Source organism: Cibotium barometz, chromosome 58 (genome assembly GCF_041138505.1).
Source record: "Cibotium barometz isolate CiBa-2024 chromosome 58, ASM4113850v1, whole genome shotgun sequence".
In the NCBI taxonomy this organism is placed as follows: domain Eukaryota; kingdom Viridiplantae; phylum Streptophyta; class Polypodiopsida; order Cyatheales; family Cibotiaceae; genus Cibotium; species Cibotium barometz.
The window spans coordinates 12517389-12536032 of record NC_141103.1 but is presented as its reverse complement, the minus strand read 5'-3'; the positions used below and the strand labels follow the sequence as shown (position 1 = coordinate 12536032).

Here is an 18644-nt window from a genome sequence, read left to right as displayed (position 1 = left end):
TCATGCTACTTTTCATCAATTTCAAAGCATAAGACCCTCAAAAGAATCCTCCAAAATAGTTTTAAAAAGCCAATTTTTAAAATTTCTATTGCAAGACATAAATTACAATATTGACTCCAAGAGGCATTTGTATTCTAAAAAGATTCTAAGACTTTTCCACTGTAGGTGACATGCAAAAATAATAACGAGAGAGAGAGAGAGAGAGAGAGAGAGAGAGAGAGAGAGAGAGAGAGAGAGAGAGAGTAGATGCAAAAGAGGAGTGAACCCTAAAATCACTAAAATAGATATATCAACATAAGCTCACACTCAAGTAAGACTATTACTAGACTATAGCCTTGAGCTTTGCCAAATGTAGTGCCAAGTAATCTTTCTCCCTTCAATCCTCATTGGTCATGTTAAATAGATTCAATTAACGATAGAATGAACATTGGACAAACACTTATAGGTTTATTTTATTATATTGTAAGCTAAGGTAAGACGATGGAAGCTATAGTCACATTGTTCAATTACATGCAAAAGAAGACTTTTGGGCAAGTCACCACAACGGTTCTTGTTATATATACAAATACAGCACATTTATCAGAAACGTGCAGTACAAGCTATCCACTCTTTTTGGCAGGTGACCACTGACCACAAAGGTTATACACGTGCAGCATTGGTTTCGTGCACGTGCACTGCAAGCTATGAAATTGCCTTGAAATGGTAACTGGTTGGCTAAATTAGGCATCGTCTAATCAAAACTCCATAATGGTATACAATAATCGTCCGATTCTAAGCCGTCACCAGTAAAAAAGCCTGAATTAACTGGCTCACTTTCCTCCTCCTCCGATTCTGCATGTGTAATTGAGCTCGCACAAAACATGGTGCTGTTTATGTCCTCTAATTCATGTAGATCTTCTGCACTGTATGCTAATGTGCTGAAAACCTCTGATCCACCGTCTAAAAGACATTCAACAGGTTGCGCCTGCGCCACTAGTGTGGAAGGGAGCTGCAGGATACTGCTGGTATCTGGCCACTCACAGACATGCAGTCGATCATTATCCCCATCGCTATATTGAGAAGAAGAGCAGCCTGCATCACTCTCTTGATCATCAACTGCCGGCGCAGCCAGTAGTTTGAGAGTTGTGGCGGGCCGCTGCCTCTGATCTTGGTCTCTGTTACATAAATTTTTAGGGCGCATGGCCGCTAGCTCTGAACCCACTTGGTTGCAGGTTACACGAACTTTCAGGCTAGCGGAGGAGCAAAGGGAAGTACTATCATTTCCTGTGCTGGCTATGGCGCCGGTCTTCTGCTGCTGCACAGAATCTGAGTTAGTGCGTGTAATCGCGTATGAGCACGATCTTATGACTGTGTCAGTAGCATAGGTAGGTGTAGCTGTGAAGTTGAGCTTGGCTTTTTCCCCTTTGATGCGTGTAGCGGCCGCATCGTAGGCACGGGCGGCCTCCTCGGGAGTGTTGAAGGTGCCCAGCCACACTCTCCCTCTCTTGGCCGGGTCTCTGATCTCGGCCGCGTACTTCCCCCAGGGGCGCCTCCTAATACCTCTGTACCCATGCTTCCTCTTCTTCTTGATACCAGAACCACCAGATGGCGATGAACCTGCACACAACAACGCCCAATATTAGTGAGAGCAAGCTCTGTGTGGAACAAGTCGCCCAACACATAATCACAAGCTAACCAGTGACCCAACAAGCTAAGCAGTCCAGCAAACACATAAATCATAGGACCCAACAAGCTAATCAGTCCAGCGAGCACATAATTAGGCATTATAACCTTAGGAAAGTCAAGCAAATATTGAGCAAGTATTGATTGACGCACAATCTTACCAGCTTGGAGAAGCCCAATAAAGCTTTCAAGGCTCAATTCAGAATCACAAGAGTCTACGACATACTGCCAAACGGCAGGGTCTTGCAAGCCGGAATCAAGCATGAAGGCGAGACACTGGTCTACACTGTCCAACATACTGATGAATACAACAGAGCTACTACTACTACTACTTGTATAAAACAGTGCACTGTGAATGGCGACAGTATGTATGGTATAATGGGTGAGAGGGGCGCCTGTGTGGTAGTATTGATTGGATGGATGCTTGAGAGGGAGCTGTAGGCAAACAGTGCAGCAGGTCTCCGATTACACAGACACGGAACCACACTTATATGGGCATGGCTACCTGCTGGGGAGATAGGCGACATGAGACCTTATTTCAAAAGTTGTAAATATTAAATCATGGCAAGATGAGGACTACTCAATTACCATCCTACTCAAAAGTAAACGCCAACAAGCTCCCTTATCAACGCTTGCGTGTAGGCTTTACCCACTTCCCAATACAAAGTATAACCAATTATCTTATTTGATACCCCCCACTTTCTATCTGGCCATTACTTGAAAGGCTCAATATAGCTGTCCTAAGCGACCTACTCCCAATGACTTCCTCTTGAGATGCCATGGCCAAACAACATCAAGAAGCATCCCATGAACTTCCTCTTGAGATGCCATGGCCCAACAAGATCAAGAAGCATCCCATGAACTTCCTATTAAAACTTTATAAGAGCATCCATCTCACCTCCATATGAAACAATACATGTTAACTCCTAAACTCTTCATGACAATGCACCATGTTCTTTAGATCTGACAATAACAATACAACATGTGAACTTTCATTTCACAAAAACTCCACAACATTGCAACACGTGTTTCAAAACACTGTGGTATTCTTCCATTGTATTTTCTTTTACTTTTGGGTCGCTACTTCATGCTTTATGCATAACAGAACATGGGCACTCTCTAAGAAAGAGATGGAGCATGAGCATTCCCTATGAAAATACAACACATTCTTGTAAGTATAAACTCCTTAACTTTTACTTTTCCTGTCCAAAGCTAAGAATGAGATGGGGTTGAATCATGCCCCTATAGTACAACATGAAGCACATATATCAAGCTGCCACTCTAATTTGTGCATAAATCACATATATTGACATGTCACTCTTCGTGCATGCATGAATAATGGAAGATAAGCACTTCCTAAGAAGGACATAGGGGTGAATTAGACCTCAAACCTAGATTAAGAAACACATTTACTAGCATCACAATTCACCTTATTGTAGATCCTATTAAACTTGAATTCTTTTCTAGTGGGACTTGTTCAAACTTTGCCCTATGACAAGTTTAAACTGGTAAGTTGCTTCCTTTTGTTGTCTCAAAAATATTCTAAAGCATCATGGCAACATGATACTCTAGAGTTATTGAATTTTTCTCTTCTCTTTTATTCATGGATTTGTACTAAAATTTGTAATAAAGTAAAAATATTATCTTCTCTTTTATTCATGGATGAAATAAAACTACAGAAATCCATGAAACAAAATACTTCTTGATCCTTTTGGTATTGATACATGTGTTTTCCTTTGTATTAAATTGATCTTTCCATAACGTGTATACCTTACCTGCGTGACGATACCTTGAAAGCTATTTTAAAAGCATATAGATTTACTTACCATGACTAGCACTCTCTACTATATGAAATTGGAATCTTATTTTTTACCATGTGTAACTCATTTTGCTTATAATAAATAAACTGACACATTTTCATATAGTCATGCCTCTTTCTTGTGTAGTAAAAGTCGACAAAACTTTAGGTTTGTAACCACTATCCAAATAAAAGCTATCCACTTGCATTCTAGAAAATTCAAATTTTTATATAGATGCCTTAGGAAAGTTTTTCTTGAATACGTGCATATTAAAAACTTTTAGAAAGTTTTCCAATCATACATACATATTACAAGATGAAGGGAATTTTTTAGATGTGCATTCACAGCTATAGAGAGTAGCTAGCTTGCATTAGAATCTTCATGTTGAATCTTAATGCTATGTAAATGCATAAATCCAAGTTCATTAACATAGCATGAGGTTATTTTACTGTTTCTTTTTAATATTTTCTAAGCATAGGTAGTACCATGAAGTTCTAAACAATGAATGGATCAATGGATGGGCAAACATGCATGAATGATGCTTCCTATGATGTTGTAGATTATAGATTGTAAAATCAATTGCTTGATTAAAAAAAGAAAATATGTATTTCCATATGACCTTAAATGGTATGACCATGTGAATTTTTAGCACATTTCCTAATAATTAGGGTATGATCAATATTGATTTTTAAATTTTCATAGAGTGTTTGTTGATAAAATTTTATAGAAGTTCTATCAATTAATTTCTTGTTGTAGGTGCCATTTATTCCTAAGAACTTCTATGTTTACCTTATATAATATAGTGTAGCCTTAGTCATGAACATCTTGCAAATTAATGAAAATCTAACTGCATATTTTAACTTGGCTCCTATAATGCATACATAGAAAAAAGTGTGGACCTTAGTCTTCCCATCATGATATGGTACTCAAACTAATAGCTATGCATAATTACTATGTGTACAGTTATTTCAAGAACTTGTGAAATTGTCATCAAATGTGTGACATAAGTCTTAATTTTATTTCTCCTAAAATGATGACTTTTCTAAAGTGTTCTAATAGTGCAGATTTCTACATTCCTTTACACACAAGCTAATCATTTGTGCTTCAATATATCATTATTATCAATTTTGCTTTATGCACATGCGTATATTCTTTCTTTTTAATCACATTACTCTCAATTGAACATAATAAGTCTAATGTGCCACCATGAGTATGAAATATTTTCTATTAATAAGGTCTTCTAACTTTGAAAAGAGATTCTTATTGCATATGCCTCAAATCAAGGCCAACGATATGGTCTGTTATTCTACTTTGTGTACTCATGGTTCTCCTTTTATATTGCTTCCCCTTAATTAAGGAAGGCTACTTGTGGGACATTTACAATACTTGACTTGCAGCTTTGTTTACATGCTTGTTTTGTTAAGGACTAGTAATATTGTTTTGTTATCTTAATTTTATATTAGTCTTCTCCCTTTTTTCTCTTTTTTTTTAAAATAATATTTAATCAATAAATCTCAAAGTCTTAGAGGCATTCCATATATCTTAGTCTTAGGATGTAGAAATATTTATATCAAAGAAAATTAAATGTATCATAATTAGGAAGTTTATGAAGAGAAATGGAGGGAGGGGAAGGGAGAGGAGAATACGAGAGAGAGAGAGAGAGAGAGAGAGAGAGAGAGAGAGAGAGAGAGAGAGAGAGAGAGAGAGAGATTCTTTGAGGATAAATATAATCTATAGAACCCTACACAATGTAAATACCATAAAATGTCTTAGTTTTGGGAAAATATTACATGAAATTACCATGTAGGCTTAAAAACAAGGGTTTAAAAAGTGAAACAATTTTATAAAAACTCACAAAACAAATTGGGTATGCAAATGTGTTAATGAAACAAATCTCCCACTAACGGATTTCCATGGGACTCCGAAAAAAGACCTTCTCTCTCTTCCTTAAATCAAGGAAAAGTTTGGGATGGGCAGTCTCTCTCTTCTTTTTTATTTCAAAGATCACATTTGGGAAAAATATATTTAAATTGATTAACCCATTTTTTTATTCTGGCACCATCCATTTCTAAAACAAAATACAATCACGTTAAAGTTGAAAGTATGTTTCAATTTCTACCAAAAACATATGTTTAATTATATTTGCCTCCCCTAAGCAACTCGGTAGTTTTTCCCCTTTCAATTCCATCATTATGAGGTGAATTTGAGCTCCATTTACTTTTGCAAGTAGAGTATTTGACATTTTATTATCTTGATTTTAATTTATGAATTTCCTTCTTTTTGTTTGTAGAGTCTCTCTATAAGTTTTCCCTTATTTTCCTTGAGTATTTCCACCTTAAACAATTTCCCTCTTATTTGAATTTCAGTGTTGTTGAGCCTTTTGGTTTCTCACATCATGTTTTTTTTTTCACATTTTGAACTTACAATCCTCATTTTTCTCTGTTCCAAGGATTAATGATTGAAAGATTAAAAAATAAAGAGATCTCGACAAAATAGAAGATGAGTTTGAAGAGATAAAGCAAGATAATATGGGGTATTTTGAAAAATTTGGTGCGATTTTTAGATGGAACTCAAACACCACAAAAGAATGGAGGTATAGCCACATGAGTAGGCTGGCAACTTAGTGTTATTTTTGTAGGCTTCAAAAATTGATGCCCAACTATTGGCTCAGTAGTTGGCCTACTAGCTATATCCAGGCCGAGAGTTGGGTAGGAGTTGGGTAGGCCTACAACAAAAAATATGGGGGCCCTCTTGCTTACATTGCACAAACTATAGTGCATATACAAGGGGAATCCCTTGTATTTTCCTTGTGCATATGAAAGTGTGTAAGTGAATGTGAAGACAACAAATTTGCACAAGATTGAGGCCAAAGTATAGAGAAATTAAAGATAACTATTTTGCACAAGGTTGAGGCAAAAGCATAGATTCTATTACTTAATTGTTTGGCAAAGTTCATCTCGGATTGTAGCAAAAAAGAGTAATGCCTTCTCATAGGCAAAGCAAAAAGACAAGAACATAATAAGGTGCATAAGCCACACCAAGACTAAGGAGTTAGGGATGCATCAAGATCCTCATCATCATGAATGGGATGTTCCTTGTCATCATCTTCACCTTCCTCTCATTGGCATCAGGAAGTACACATATGACTTAATGCATAAGCTTTATGCATATGGCTTTATGCAATAAAGCTCTATGTTTATGGCTTAATACATATGGCTTTATGCAATAAAGCTCTATGTTTATGGCTTAATACATATGCATTCAGCTTATGTTTAAATCTTATGCATAAGCTTGTGCTAGTACATTATAAGCTTTATGCATATGTATAGCTTGTGCTTATATACATAGGTTTTATGCAACTTTATGCATACGTATAGCTTGTTCTTATATACATAAGTTTTATGCATCTTTATACTTAAGCTTTATGAATAAGCTTATTGCATATGTATTAAACCATAAACATAAGGCTTTATTGCATAAAGCCATATGTGTAAAGCTTATGCATAAGCTTATGCATCATAAATCATAAAGAATAAAGCTTTATGCATAAGCTAAAGACATAAGCTTATGCATAAACGACTCTCCTTATTAGCTATGAATGATGAATTTCCCATCAATAACAAGGGCTTGGAGGCTTTTCAACAAGGGCTTGTTCCGGTGCAGGGTGATGTGCATGAGTCGGTGATGATCCTAAAATCAGCAATTGCAGAGGCTGGTCAAAGCCTTGTGATGACTGAGGAGGAGTTTAGAAAAGCTCAAGAACAATTGTCGCTGTGACCAAAGAGTCTGACGACGCTACAATAGTGTCGTTGGAGAGGAGCACAAGTCCTCCGTTGACATTTGCAAGCGTGAGGTGGTTAGCTCTAATTTCAAACACACGGTAAGATAAATTGTGTATGAATCTAATAAATATAATTGATAATACTACTAGAATTTCACTAATCCTATTTCTTGTGTGTAGCATATAGTCTCTGTAGATGCTTGGGCTCAACGTAAAGGTAGCACACGTGAGGGTTTTGGAAGAGATTGGCCCTTTACATGGGTCGTATTGCACCTCAACACCTTGTTGTGGTGCACAATGCATTCAGCCTCATGGCAAGATTCTACATGTTAGCCCTTAAAGTACTTAGCAAAGTCCTATGCTTGTCATCAACGATTCCAAGAAAAACTGACAAGATAGTGCTCATCAACAAGGCTGCAGTGTACACTGCCTTCCAAGGGGGTTGCTCTTCTAAAGTGCTAGCACACACTGCATTTGCAGAGTGTATTGGGTGAGAAGGACCCAGATTGTGTCGTCAATGCCATATTGTCAAGGACCCTTCCACTTATTAGCAAGAAGAGGCGCAAGACTATAGCTAGGCATCTCAAGAAGATTATGAGTTAGCTTAAAAATTTATCGTAGATACTGTGTTTGATAATTAATGTAAATCCTTTTTATTAATACAAGTGGGTTTTTTTATACATAATGTCTACATAAAGTTTGAATAAAGTTTATACATAATGTCTACATAAAGTGGGTTTTTTTATACATAATGTCTACATAAAGTTTGAATAATGTAAGTTTTCATGATATGAGAGAGAGAGAGAGAGAGAGAGAGAGAGAGAGATTGTGGATAACACTAGATTGCATGCATGTTTAGTTTGTGGTATCAGTAAAATGATTAATTTGGGCCAACTTCCCATGATGTCCCCCTTGTCCTCTCTGACCACAATGAGTGTGTAGTTCTGTTTGATTTTGCCAACACCCAGCTCTAATTGATAGCAAGGCCTATGTGTATGTGAATTTGACTACTTGTAAATGCTTGTACATAACAATTGGAGGTCACCAAATATAAAAATAGCCCCAACCTAAACAGGGCAACTTTTGCCCAGACAAGCTTGCTGTCTGGGCAAAAGTCGCCCTGTTCAGGTTGGGGCTCTTTTTGTATTTTTTAGCCTTCAGTTGTCATCATGTATAAGCATTCATATAAGATTTTCTATAAATTAGGTGCTTAAAATTAAAGATATGTAGTTTCTTTTAAAGTAATATTAAGATCAGAAAAGATACTCTTTTACATGATGAGAGAGTTCTTACATGAGTGTAGTTCTTACATGAGTATAGTTTTATCTAATTTAACCAATACTCAGCTTTAATTGATAGTAAGGCCTATGTATATGTGAATATGAATACATATAAATGTTTGTACATAACAATTAGAGGCCACCAAATACAAAAATAGCCCCAACCTGAACAGGGCAACTTTTGCCCCCAGACAGGCTTGCTGTTTGGGTGCAAAAGTCGCCCTGTTCAGGTTAGGGCTCTATTTGCATAGTTTAGCCTTCAATTGTCATGTATAAGCATTTATATAGACCTTATTATAAATTAGGAACTTAAAATTAAAAATATATACTACCTTACAAAGTAGTATTAAGATCATAAAAGATGTGGTGCCTTCACATTGGGCCTGATATCACCTAGTTATCATACATTGCAAGTTTTGCTATCACTAAGAAATTTACAACTAAATAATATTAAAACAAAAAAATATAAATAAATATCATTGAGAGGAAGGTTTAGAAAGGTAAAAAGACCCCCAACCTGAACAGAGTGACTTTTGCCCAGACAGGCTTCCTGTCTAGGCAAAAGTTACCATGTTCAGGTTGGGGTTTTTTTTACTTTTTTAAGCCTTCAAACTATACATACTAAACAAGTGAAATACACAAATCGCCCTTGTAAATGAAATATACAAATCAAACACATTTAAATTTTTTTGATACAGATACACATGCAATCAAGGCCTTGATGGACAACTTTGAGAAGCACTAAAAAGAGAATATATTAAGTGAAATTTTACATTGTCCAATCATGTATATCATAAGGGAAATATTCAGAGGTTATCACGTCAAATGGTGTGTGCCAGCTTCATGTCTTTACACATGATTGTGACCCGCTTCGCATGGATTGCACACAGGTTAGAATCTTCAAACATGGTGACCAAAAATGCCTCTGCTGCTTCTAAGATTGCAGCCAACGAAAGGCTTTGCATCCTCTTGTCTTGGCTCCCTAAATCGTATAGTATCTCTTTGACAAGACATGCAAAAGGGGCTCTCGGGATGAGGAGGTCAACACTCTTTTGGAACCTCCGAATCTCCTTTAGAGCTGCCATGCCATTGCGTTGTTTCCTCCTTGGGGCACGAGGAGGAGGGTTTCTTGCGGGTGGTCAAGGAGGACATGCATGAGCACTCCAATCTCGTGCACGTTTACGTCAAGAGGATGATGGGAGCTGGCTGCTACTCTGTTGCTGCTACTTCCGTTGTTGCTACTGTTGCCACCTCTTCTCGTGTTGGCAATGGACCCATGCCTGGATATGCAAGCTCTTCCCACTAGTTGTGTAACGTATTGGGGGGATAGGAATATCAGCCCATGGCACTCCATCAGGGTCAACATCACTCCCTATCTCTCGATCACGGTCAATGGTGGTGTCCGGGTCAGTTGTGTCCGGATGAGGGGGAGAGGGAGGTGGAGGTGGAGGTGGAGGTGGAGGTGGAGGTGGAGGTGGAGGTGGCAATGGAGGACGATGAGGTGATGGTAGATGCTTACGTGTAGTGTTTTTCATACAAGCCATGGAAAAAAGTGAAGTCAAAATATAGAAATGAGAATGAATGAGACTATTACACCTTTATATAAAGTCATTTATAATGTGTTCAGATAGTCTAAATCCGGTCCACATTCTTTTGCATCAAAACATTGCCTATTGCGGTATCCGAGGCATCCACAAAAACATGAAAATCCTGCTCCCAATCTCGGGGCATCAGCACCGGAGCCTTTGACAATAATAACCGCAATCTTCCATATGCTACATCGCAGTCGGGAGCCATTGGAACTGAAACTTCAGAATGTGTCACCAGATTTAACGGTACTGCAATATGGGCCAACAACCGGAGATGTCTTCCATGCCACCTGATCTGCCCTAAAAATCGGCTTACTTCCCCTAGGTTGCGTGGTGCACGTGCCTGCATAATAGTTGCCCACCTTACTGGGATCCATCGCAATGCCGTCCTTAGAGATGATATGGCCCAGTAACATGCCACTTTTTACCACCAAACACACTCTTCAGCGGGGGTTGAGGCTTAACCTAGCCTCCCGACATTTTAGCCCGACATTTCAGCAAAACATAATCGCAAATGCATCAAATGCTTACAAAATTCACTGAAAACATTGAAATCATCCAAGAATACCTGCATAAACTCCAACAAGTAATCTCCAAAAATTTCCTACATGTCCCGATGAAAGGTGGATGGAGCATTCTGGAGTCCAAAGTTCAAACCACATGACAATACAGATGAACACTCCCCAATTTGTAATAAAGACGGTTTTAGACTGATCCTCTGGTGCCATCTACACTTGGTTATACCCACTAAACCCATCTAGGAAAGAGTAAATGTTGTGACCTGCTACATCATCCAAGATACTATCAATGTACGACAAAGGAAAAGGATCTAGAATAGTGGCCGCATTCAGCTTGTGGTAATCCATGCAAATCTGTAATTTCTTGTTCTTCTTGGGTACTATAACAATTGGGGATATCCATTCTACTTTATCCATTGGAGTAATAAATCCCACTCGCAGCATTCTTCCTTAACCTGTTTAGCCACATGCGGATTCATTCTGTATCCCTGATTCCTAACAGGTGTACCGCATATCAAGCTTCAAATTGATCTTATGTTGATAAAACTTTGGGTCCAAACCCTTTATATCAAAGTAATCCCATGCAAACACATCCTTGAATTCCCGCAAACAACCCGAAACTCCACTGGAAGAGCAGCACTAATCTTCACAAATTTGTCTTCCGACGGCTCACCCAAATTTACTATCTGCAATTCCTCTTCCTTGGCCCTAGTCACTGTTTGCATCTGTTTCTCAAAATTCCTCTCCTGCAGCACAGGAGTACCACTTTTATATCCAACTCGGCCAATTCATCAGCAAATTTCTGATTATCCTTGCTTTTTGTTTCGCTTCCGGATTCCTTCGCAGAGATTGATACCACTGTTGTATTTCTTCAACATCAATAACATAGAGTGACGCTAGATCTTCATTAATTGCCAAAAACTCTGCTTCCTCCTCATCATCATCATCCAAGCCTTCCACCATATTGACAGTCCCTGCTAGCAGTAGCCGGCAAAACGGGCACCGCTCTTCAAGAGTCACTTTAACTTTCTTCTTCCCCCTATAGAGCATCAATACATTTGTTAGCCAAGGCCGTCCCAACAACAAATTAAAATCAGTCTATGCTCCTTCCATATCCAGAACCATTAAAGACAACCGAGAACTGTATTCTAGCCAACTTCAGCACTATATCCTGCAGAATTCTTAGAGAATGTACCCGCCTTTGATATGCCATCCGAACCAGAAAAGGTGCTGCCTCCCATTGCCTTAAGTCATACTTCCTACAAGTAGCGATGGTTATAATACTGACTCCAGACCCACCATCTAGCAGCACTTGATCAATCAGATGTCCTCTATACTTTACTGTAGTTACCGGAATACAAGTGTCTGACAGCGGTACTGCATCCACCGAGCCTTCCATCTGCTGAACTGCATGGCTTGCAGGTTCTTTCGCATGTTGTTTCCTTTGGTTAGTAATCCGATCTCTGAATGCGGGTACCAATTCCAATAGCTACCCTAGTGGTATAGTGATAGGATACTGCCATAAAGATGGAATTTCCGGAGTCGAAGTCAGACTTGGTACCTTGATAGTCTCATTGCTCAATCCGCTTTGTTGGCTAATGTTTTTCTACATGTCCATTCCCGTTATGGTAATCTAGCCACTGGTATTATTTTCTTTGATTTCCCGACAGGAACCGTACTTCGACCCACTTCAGAAGAATAGACTGGCGGCTGGTTGGCAACCTACGTGGACAATTCATGCCTCACTGCATCTTGTTGTGGCCAGTTGCGATATAGGATCCTTATCTATGATATCTTGTGCCTTCACCTTAGAGCCGGATTTGGTTACAGTATGGACTGTCGGGGGTTCATCTAATACAACCAACTGCACCATATTGACAATTGGTGCCTTTCCAGCCGACTTAGATTGCTTTTCTGCCTTTTGGGCATCGTATGCTGCTGCCTCCGGACATTCTGACCAATGGCCCTCCTCCAAGCAAAATAGACAAGTTTTAGGGCACACCGTGGCACCGTGACCTCGGCCTCTTCCACCACCTCTTCTGCCCCTGAATGAGCTACCCTGGAAGTCCTACTGCATCTGGGCAAAAGATATCGTCGGTTCAAATGATTTTGTACCATGCCATCCACCTCTGCCTTCCTTTTATGCTCGACCATTATAATGGAAATCTCCCGTATTATGGGTAGAAGATTTACAAATCTCACACCAGCTGATTCAAAGCACATTCGTGCACAAGGTGCCCCAGATTCTTGCATTTAACGCACCAAAGACCCTTATCTGTGTTCTTTCCAGTCTCACTTTGACTCGAGGAGCTTTGCGAGTGCTCCGCATGATGGTGCTCATTTTTATGATCTTTCCCCTTCTTTGACCCTTTCTTGGACTTTTGGGCATCCTCTGAGTCCTCACTGTCATCCGAATCAGACTCCGAACTATCATCAGAATCTTCGCTATCACTTTCCTTACGCTTTCCTTTTCCGGTCTTCCCTCTTGATTTTACTGCCCTTGCCTTTCCCATAAGTGTCTAATGAGCGGCCTGCCCGTATCACTTGCTCAATGACATCTTCCAAGGGTACAGTTATCATATCCCCTGTTGCCATTGCCGTTTTTTATAGATCCTTTTTGAGACCTGTCAATCACAAAGTATGAATTCAGCACCTCCGAGGCTGGTCCTGAGCCGCTGGAACCCTTTGCAACAAGATTCAAAGACAGGTTGCATAATTCTCCACATCCTTTCGGCCTTGCTTTAACTCCCGCAGGCCCTCTAGGATTTGCGGCACTATCTTCTCTTTCCTCAATTGTCGCAAAAACGCCCATTGTACCTCATCATAAGTCTAGAAGTGATCCACTGGATACTCTGCCAACCATCACACTGCTTTACCCCCTGCAGTGTTGTCTCAAACACCACCTCCTTACGTGGGGCATCCACTGCCCCATGCACGTTTAATGCATAGTGTTTGTCGAGCTGTCTAACATGAGCATCAGGGTCTTTTGAGGACTTTCCACTAAATTTGTTATATCGGACGGGTGCTACAGCCACCATCACTACCGGAAGCAGAAATAATTGCCTCGCAACTCCAGATGGTGAACCAGGTAACGGACTATGCCTTCTCTTGGACTCAGATCTTCTTACTACCCGCCGCAGGCAATGACCGAGCTTGTCGTCGATTGCTTGAGGGCACCGATTCATCGTTAATTGATTGATAAGATTAATGTGGATAAACGATGTTAAACATAAGCTTCAATACTACGTAATTTCAGAGAGATAATTGTCAAGAATATAATCTGCTATATACATAGAACATGGTAAAGATTTGCACACACAGAACACACACAGAACTCATAGATGATATAACCTTACTGATTTATTCATGTACTTCTTATAAAATTTATAACAGGCATACAAGCACCGCTTGACGTTAGTATGACTGTTTGTGACTATTCGTAATTGTTCATACCGAGACGACCACCCAATACATTCATCACCTAATGCAACTTACCCTATATTTTCAAATGTCACAAGTAAATTACTTAATCCATACCCAAGTGCTCCGCCTACTAACCAATCTCAAGCCGATTGTATATTTTCTAGACTTCTTGTTCAACCCTTCGATTTTCCCACTAACACTCTCACCCCCTGAGGAGTTGCTGCGTCGGCACTCGACCCATCTCCACCACGGCCAACTCAAGAGGTTAGTCACACTCTACCCCAAGATATTCTCAGTGAGCCATTTACTGATAATACTATTCTTGAGTCTTTGTATGCTGCAATTAGAACAAGGAATCATCTACTCAAGCCAAAGTTAGCCAAAGTTAATACGAGGGTTTAATTAGAACAAGGAATCATCTACTCAAGCCAAAGTTAATGTTCAAATTGTTAATGCAAATAACACCTTTTGAGCCTACTCGAGACGGATCCTACCAGAGGCCTATTCTAATGTTACTCCAATGAAGCAACCATATGTACCATACCCTCTCCAAGAACCAAAGCCAGAATTAGAAGAGTTATTTCCCTTGGCTGGAGAGAGCACATTATGGGCAAATGTGGCACGACATACAAAGCTGGCAAACTCGCACTTGGCAGATCTACTTGAAATCAAAATTATTACATTCATGATCATATACTACTTCTTCTGCAAGTGGAGAAAAGAAAATCCAGTTCATACACGAGGGGGATATACAACCATTGTCACAGATGATGCCAACCCTAAACTTGAATATTTTGGTATACAACCAACATGGAGGAAGGCATATCTGACTATTCTAGAATATAGTCATCAGTATATGTATGCGTCACCAACACAAAGAGTGGATCCTTTGTATATGCCAAGGTGGACACCATTGGAATTCGAAGAGGCAAAGTAGAGGGATTCAAATGTCTGCTACAACTTTCCTTTATTCTTGCTAGCAACATTTACATATATAGGACATCAAAGGAAGCAATTGTTGACTTGGATACATGCATGGTGCCCGAATCCCAAACCTTGCCATTGTCGCTAGTGAAATTGATCGTGGTTCTCATAGGTCAACCTAAAAAAACATATGATGGATATGCTGCTCAGCTCTACAATTCAACATGAATCAAGGTCCTAGTGATAGAGGCATGATGGATATGCTGCTCAGCTCTACAATTCAACATGAATCAAGGTCCTAGTGATAGAGGCATGATGTTATCTTATCATCGCCAAAGGTGTCTACCCGCATACATGCATGTAACATTCAAAGATATGGTTGACACCGAGTTCTGGAGATCACACTCTAAATTCAAAAGAACCCTAGAAAAACTTCAGTCAATGTCGGAACTACTATCGTCATGAGTTCGGTGACCAAGTCTTTAAACCTTGGTACAGATTCTGAGGACAGAACCTACATCAGGTAGGGGGGGATGTTAATCCCATTTTGGATTAACAAATATGCTCCTCCATTTGAGGACATTAATAAGTGTCATTTAAAGGCACTATAAAAGTTGTACGTTATGAGATATTGGCCACCCAAGGGCTTAGTAAGTTTTGGGCGCCCAAGTGTGAATAAAGGCCAATTGTATATAAGGCATTTTCTCATAATGAATGGACACAATCCCCCCTTTTTGCTATGAGAGTTATTGCTTTTGTCTTGAGAGAGAGAGTGAGAGAGAGTACTCTAGCACATGTGCCTTCTCTATACTTGTATGCTTGTATGCTTGTGTGGAGAAGTGAGAAAGAGTGATTGCCTTGTGTGGTGGTGTGAGAGATTCTACGGTGACATCGTGGAGGTGAAGCTTGGAGGATTGGATCTTCTCAAGTGAGCTTGGAGACCTCAAGGGACACGAGCTTGAAGCATTGGTAAGTGCCCTACAATAGTTGTGTTGTATTGCTTCTTCCAAGGTGAATGCATTGAGTTCCTTCTTGGAGGTGTGGTAACCCATAACAATTGATTCCAACAACCTTGTATGCAAAAGTCCATACATCATTGAAAATCTAAACCTTGATTTTGCATCATGATGTTTCATAATCCTTGTCTTCAAAAGCATATTATCCTTTATCTTGAATATCAATTGATAAAGGACTTTGATGAGAATTTCCATCCATTGCCTTTAAAAATGAAAAATCTCCGACTAACCTTGCTTGAGAGAAGCCTTGTCCTTGTACACCATATATGCTTGAAGGAGGTTACTTGAAAAAAACATTGCTTCTTGCTTGCATGCCATCAAATTCCTCTCACTTGCATGTCATCTCAAATTCCTCTTGCTTGCATGTCATCTCAAATTCCTCTTGCCAACCATCATGCAAATTATCTTGCAAAGGTTTCCTATCATGACTATGCATCCTCGCATCTTGATGAGGTGGTTGAACAACACCATTCCTTGATTCACTTCTCAACAAGGCCATATCACAGTGTTAAGAAGTTGATTTTGCAAGGTGAGGAGTTGGTCTTAAAATTTGGATTTCTTGTCATTAAAACTATCCAATATTTCCCTCATCATGCACATCATGTGATACATGTCGTTGGAGACGGGTGGTACTTCTTTAGCTTTAGAAGATTTTTCCCTTGCATGAGTGACATCATCACATACTTCTTTGCCCTTCGATGCCACTATAACCTCTTCAAAAGCACTCTTGCCTTTTCGCTCTCCATACATTTTGTCATGTATCAATCTACCTATTGGCATTGGCTCAACACATGCATTATTCCCAATTTCAAGTACACCATCCATGTCTTCCACAAGTGTTCGTTAAATGGGTTCCAACATCTCTTAAGTTTCATCCACAATCTTGTGTGGCCTTCCCCTAGGCATAGCTGCAATTTTTGGATTTGAATGGATGAAAGGTCAAACGAGATTATAATTGAGTGATCAAGGGCTCTCTATGGATAGCTAATGATGCGTACTAACACAATATGCAAAAATAGAAAGTTTTCGGATGAGGCAAACACTCTCTATCTTAGGCTTTATGAAGTATTGCTGAAAATGGAAAGTTGACTATAGGATGACCAAAACTCGACCGATTATGATGATCTATAGCTTGTTGGAACTATCTTAGCATGCCTAAAGAGTTTGGCTAAACTCAAAGTGGAAGTCAACTCTACTATGTCACTTTGACATAGCAAATGAAATTGGAATTAGAGAGTTAAGGGATTGATTGGTAGGTCTAATGAAGTACTCACACAACATATAAAGATCCATGAGACACAATCTAGGGTTTATGGCTGGGTGATTTTTGAAAAACCCTAATTTCACAATAAAGATCTTTAAGGCTTGACATGAAGTACTTATGGAATATTGCAAGAGGGTATAATGCCCTAGGCAAGATGTACAAACCCCTATGATTGAATTTAGGGTTTAGGTTGCAGGTATACAACGAAATTTTTAGAAATTTTGGCATGACCTTCTACCGAAACTCAATCCAAAATTTTGGCATGACCTTTGGGCAATTTCTACCGAAATTGAATCCAAAATGTGATCACAAATGATGCCCAAGCATAGGCAGTATGTAAATACTAGAATAATTGCAATCTTTTCCCCCTTTGCTTACTAGCCATTGATGCAATTACCAACAAGATGATTGTCAATGCCACTTTTCTTGTGCAATTGCTTTTTCTCCAAATGCAATTTCCCACAAGATGATCGTTGATGTAGTGCGTTGAAGCTTGCCGATCTCCCAGTTAAGCTCTTCCAGCCCCTTTACCCAAGTTTAGAATTTAAGGGCAAAGGTTTGGGCCAAGTTTTTACCAAAACAAATACCTAATCCCTCACCGTACCACTTTACTAATGCACTCATGGCATGGTGAATTAAAGCCATGCTCCCCCCGGGCTCTCCTCCACGTACCGAGGTACTCTCACACATCACTAGTAGCTAGAAATGAGAGTGTAGTATAATCGTGATGTGGAGAGTGATTGAAACTCAAATAGATGGTGAGATCACTTACAAGGTGATTTTAAGCATGACTCATGCTCTTATAAATGTTCATATACTCAAGCATGTAATCATTCCAATATAATAATTTCCCTTGCTCTTCCATAACACCATAAATCTCCAAAGGCATAAATCAAAACACATGTATTCCCCTTACACAGGTATGTCAAAAGCATGGGCATTCAATACCTCCATGTACATGCATATTGAGCATTCACATAAGCATATCATATGTTATTACAAAGCATTGATTCATGTTTCCATCATGTAGAATAACTCCCATCAATCAAACAAACATATCCAACATGTGGTTATGGCATTCATGAATATGATTGGAGCATGTAATTCCAACACATGCTATTCAAATGGCATAAGGAACAAGAACCTCCACATTGTTGCTCTAGGGTTGGCTCAATGGCTCATATGATAGCTTGCCATTACAAATTATATCAATTAAAATTATCAATGGCAACAAATCAATGCAATTAGCTTGCGAGAATAGAAATGGTATATGGAATTAGGGACTCTTGATGAAAACCCCCAATTCTTGAGCCATGGAATCAAATGAAAGGCAACTCGTGCAAGAATCAAGGCATTGATAGTATGTATGCAATTAATACCATTGTATT

General features: G+C 39.2%; 1 protein-coding gene across 1 annotated transcript; it reads right to left on the bottom strand.

Moving 5' to 3' along the window:
• Positions 1-492: 492 nt before the first annotated feature.
• LOC147605911 (uncharacterized) lies at positions 493-2141 on the bottom strand. Its single transcript, XM_086792747.1, has 2 exons — positions 1824-2141; positions 493-1596 (listed from the first exon to the last, which is right to left on the bottom strand). The coding sequence occupies exons 1-2, from the start codon at positions 1957-1959 to the stop codon at positions 731-733; spliced, it is 1002 nt and encodes a 333-aa protein (XP_086648873.1). The 5' UTR covers positions 1960-2141; the 3' UTR covers positions 493-730.
• Between the last annotated feature and the right edge of the window lie 16503 nt (positions 2142-18644).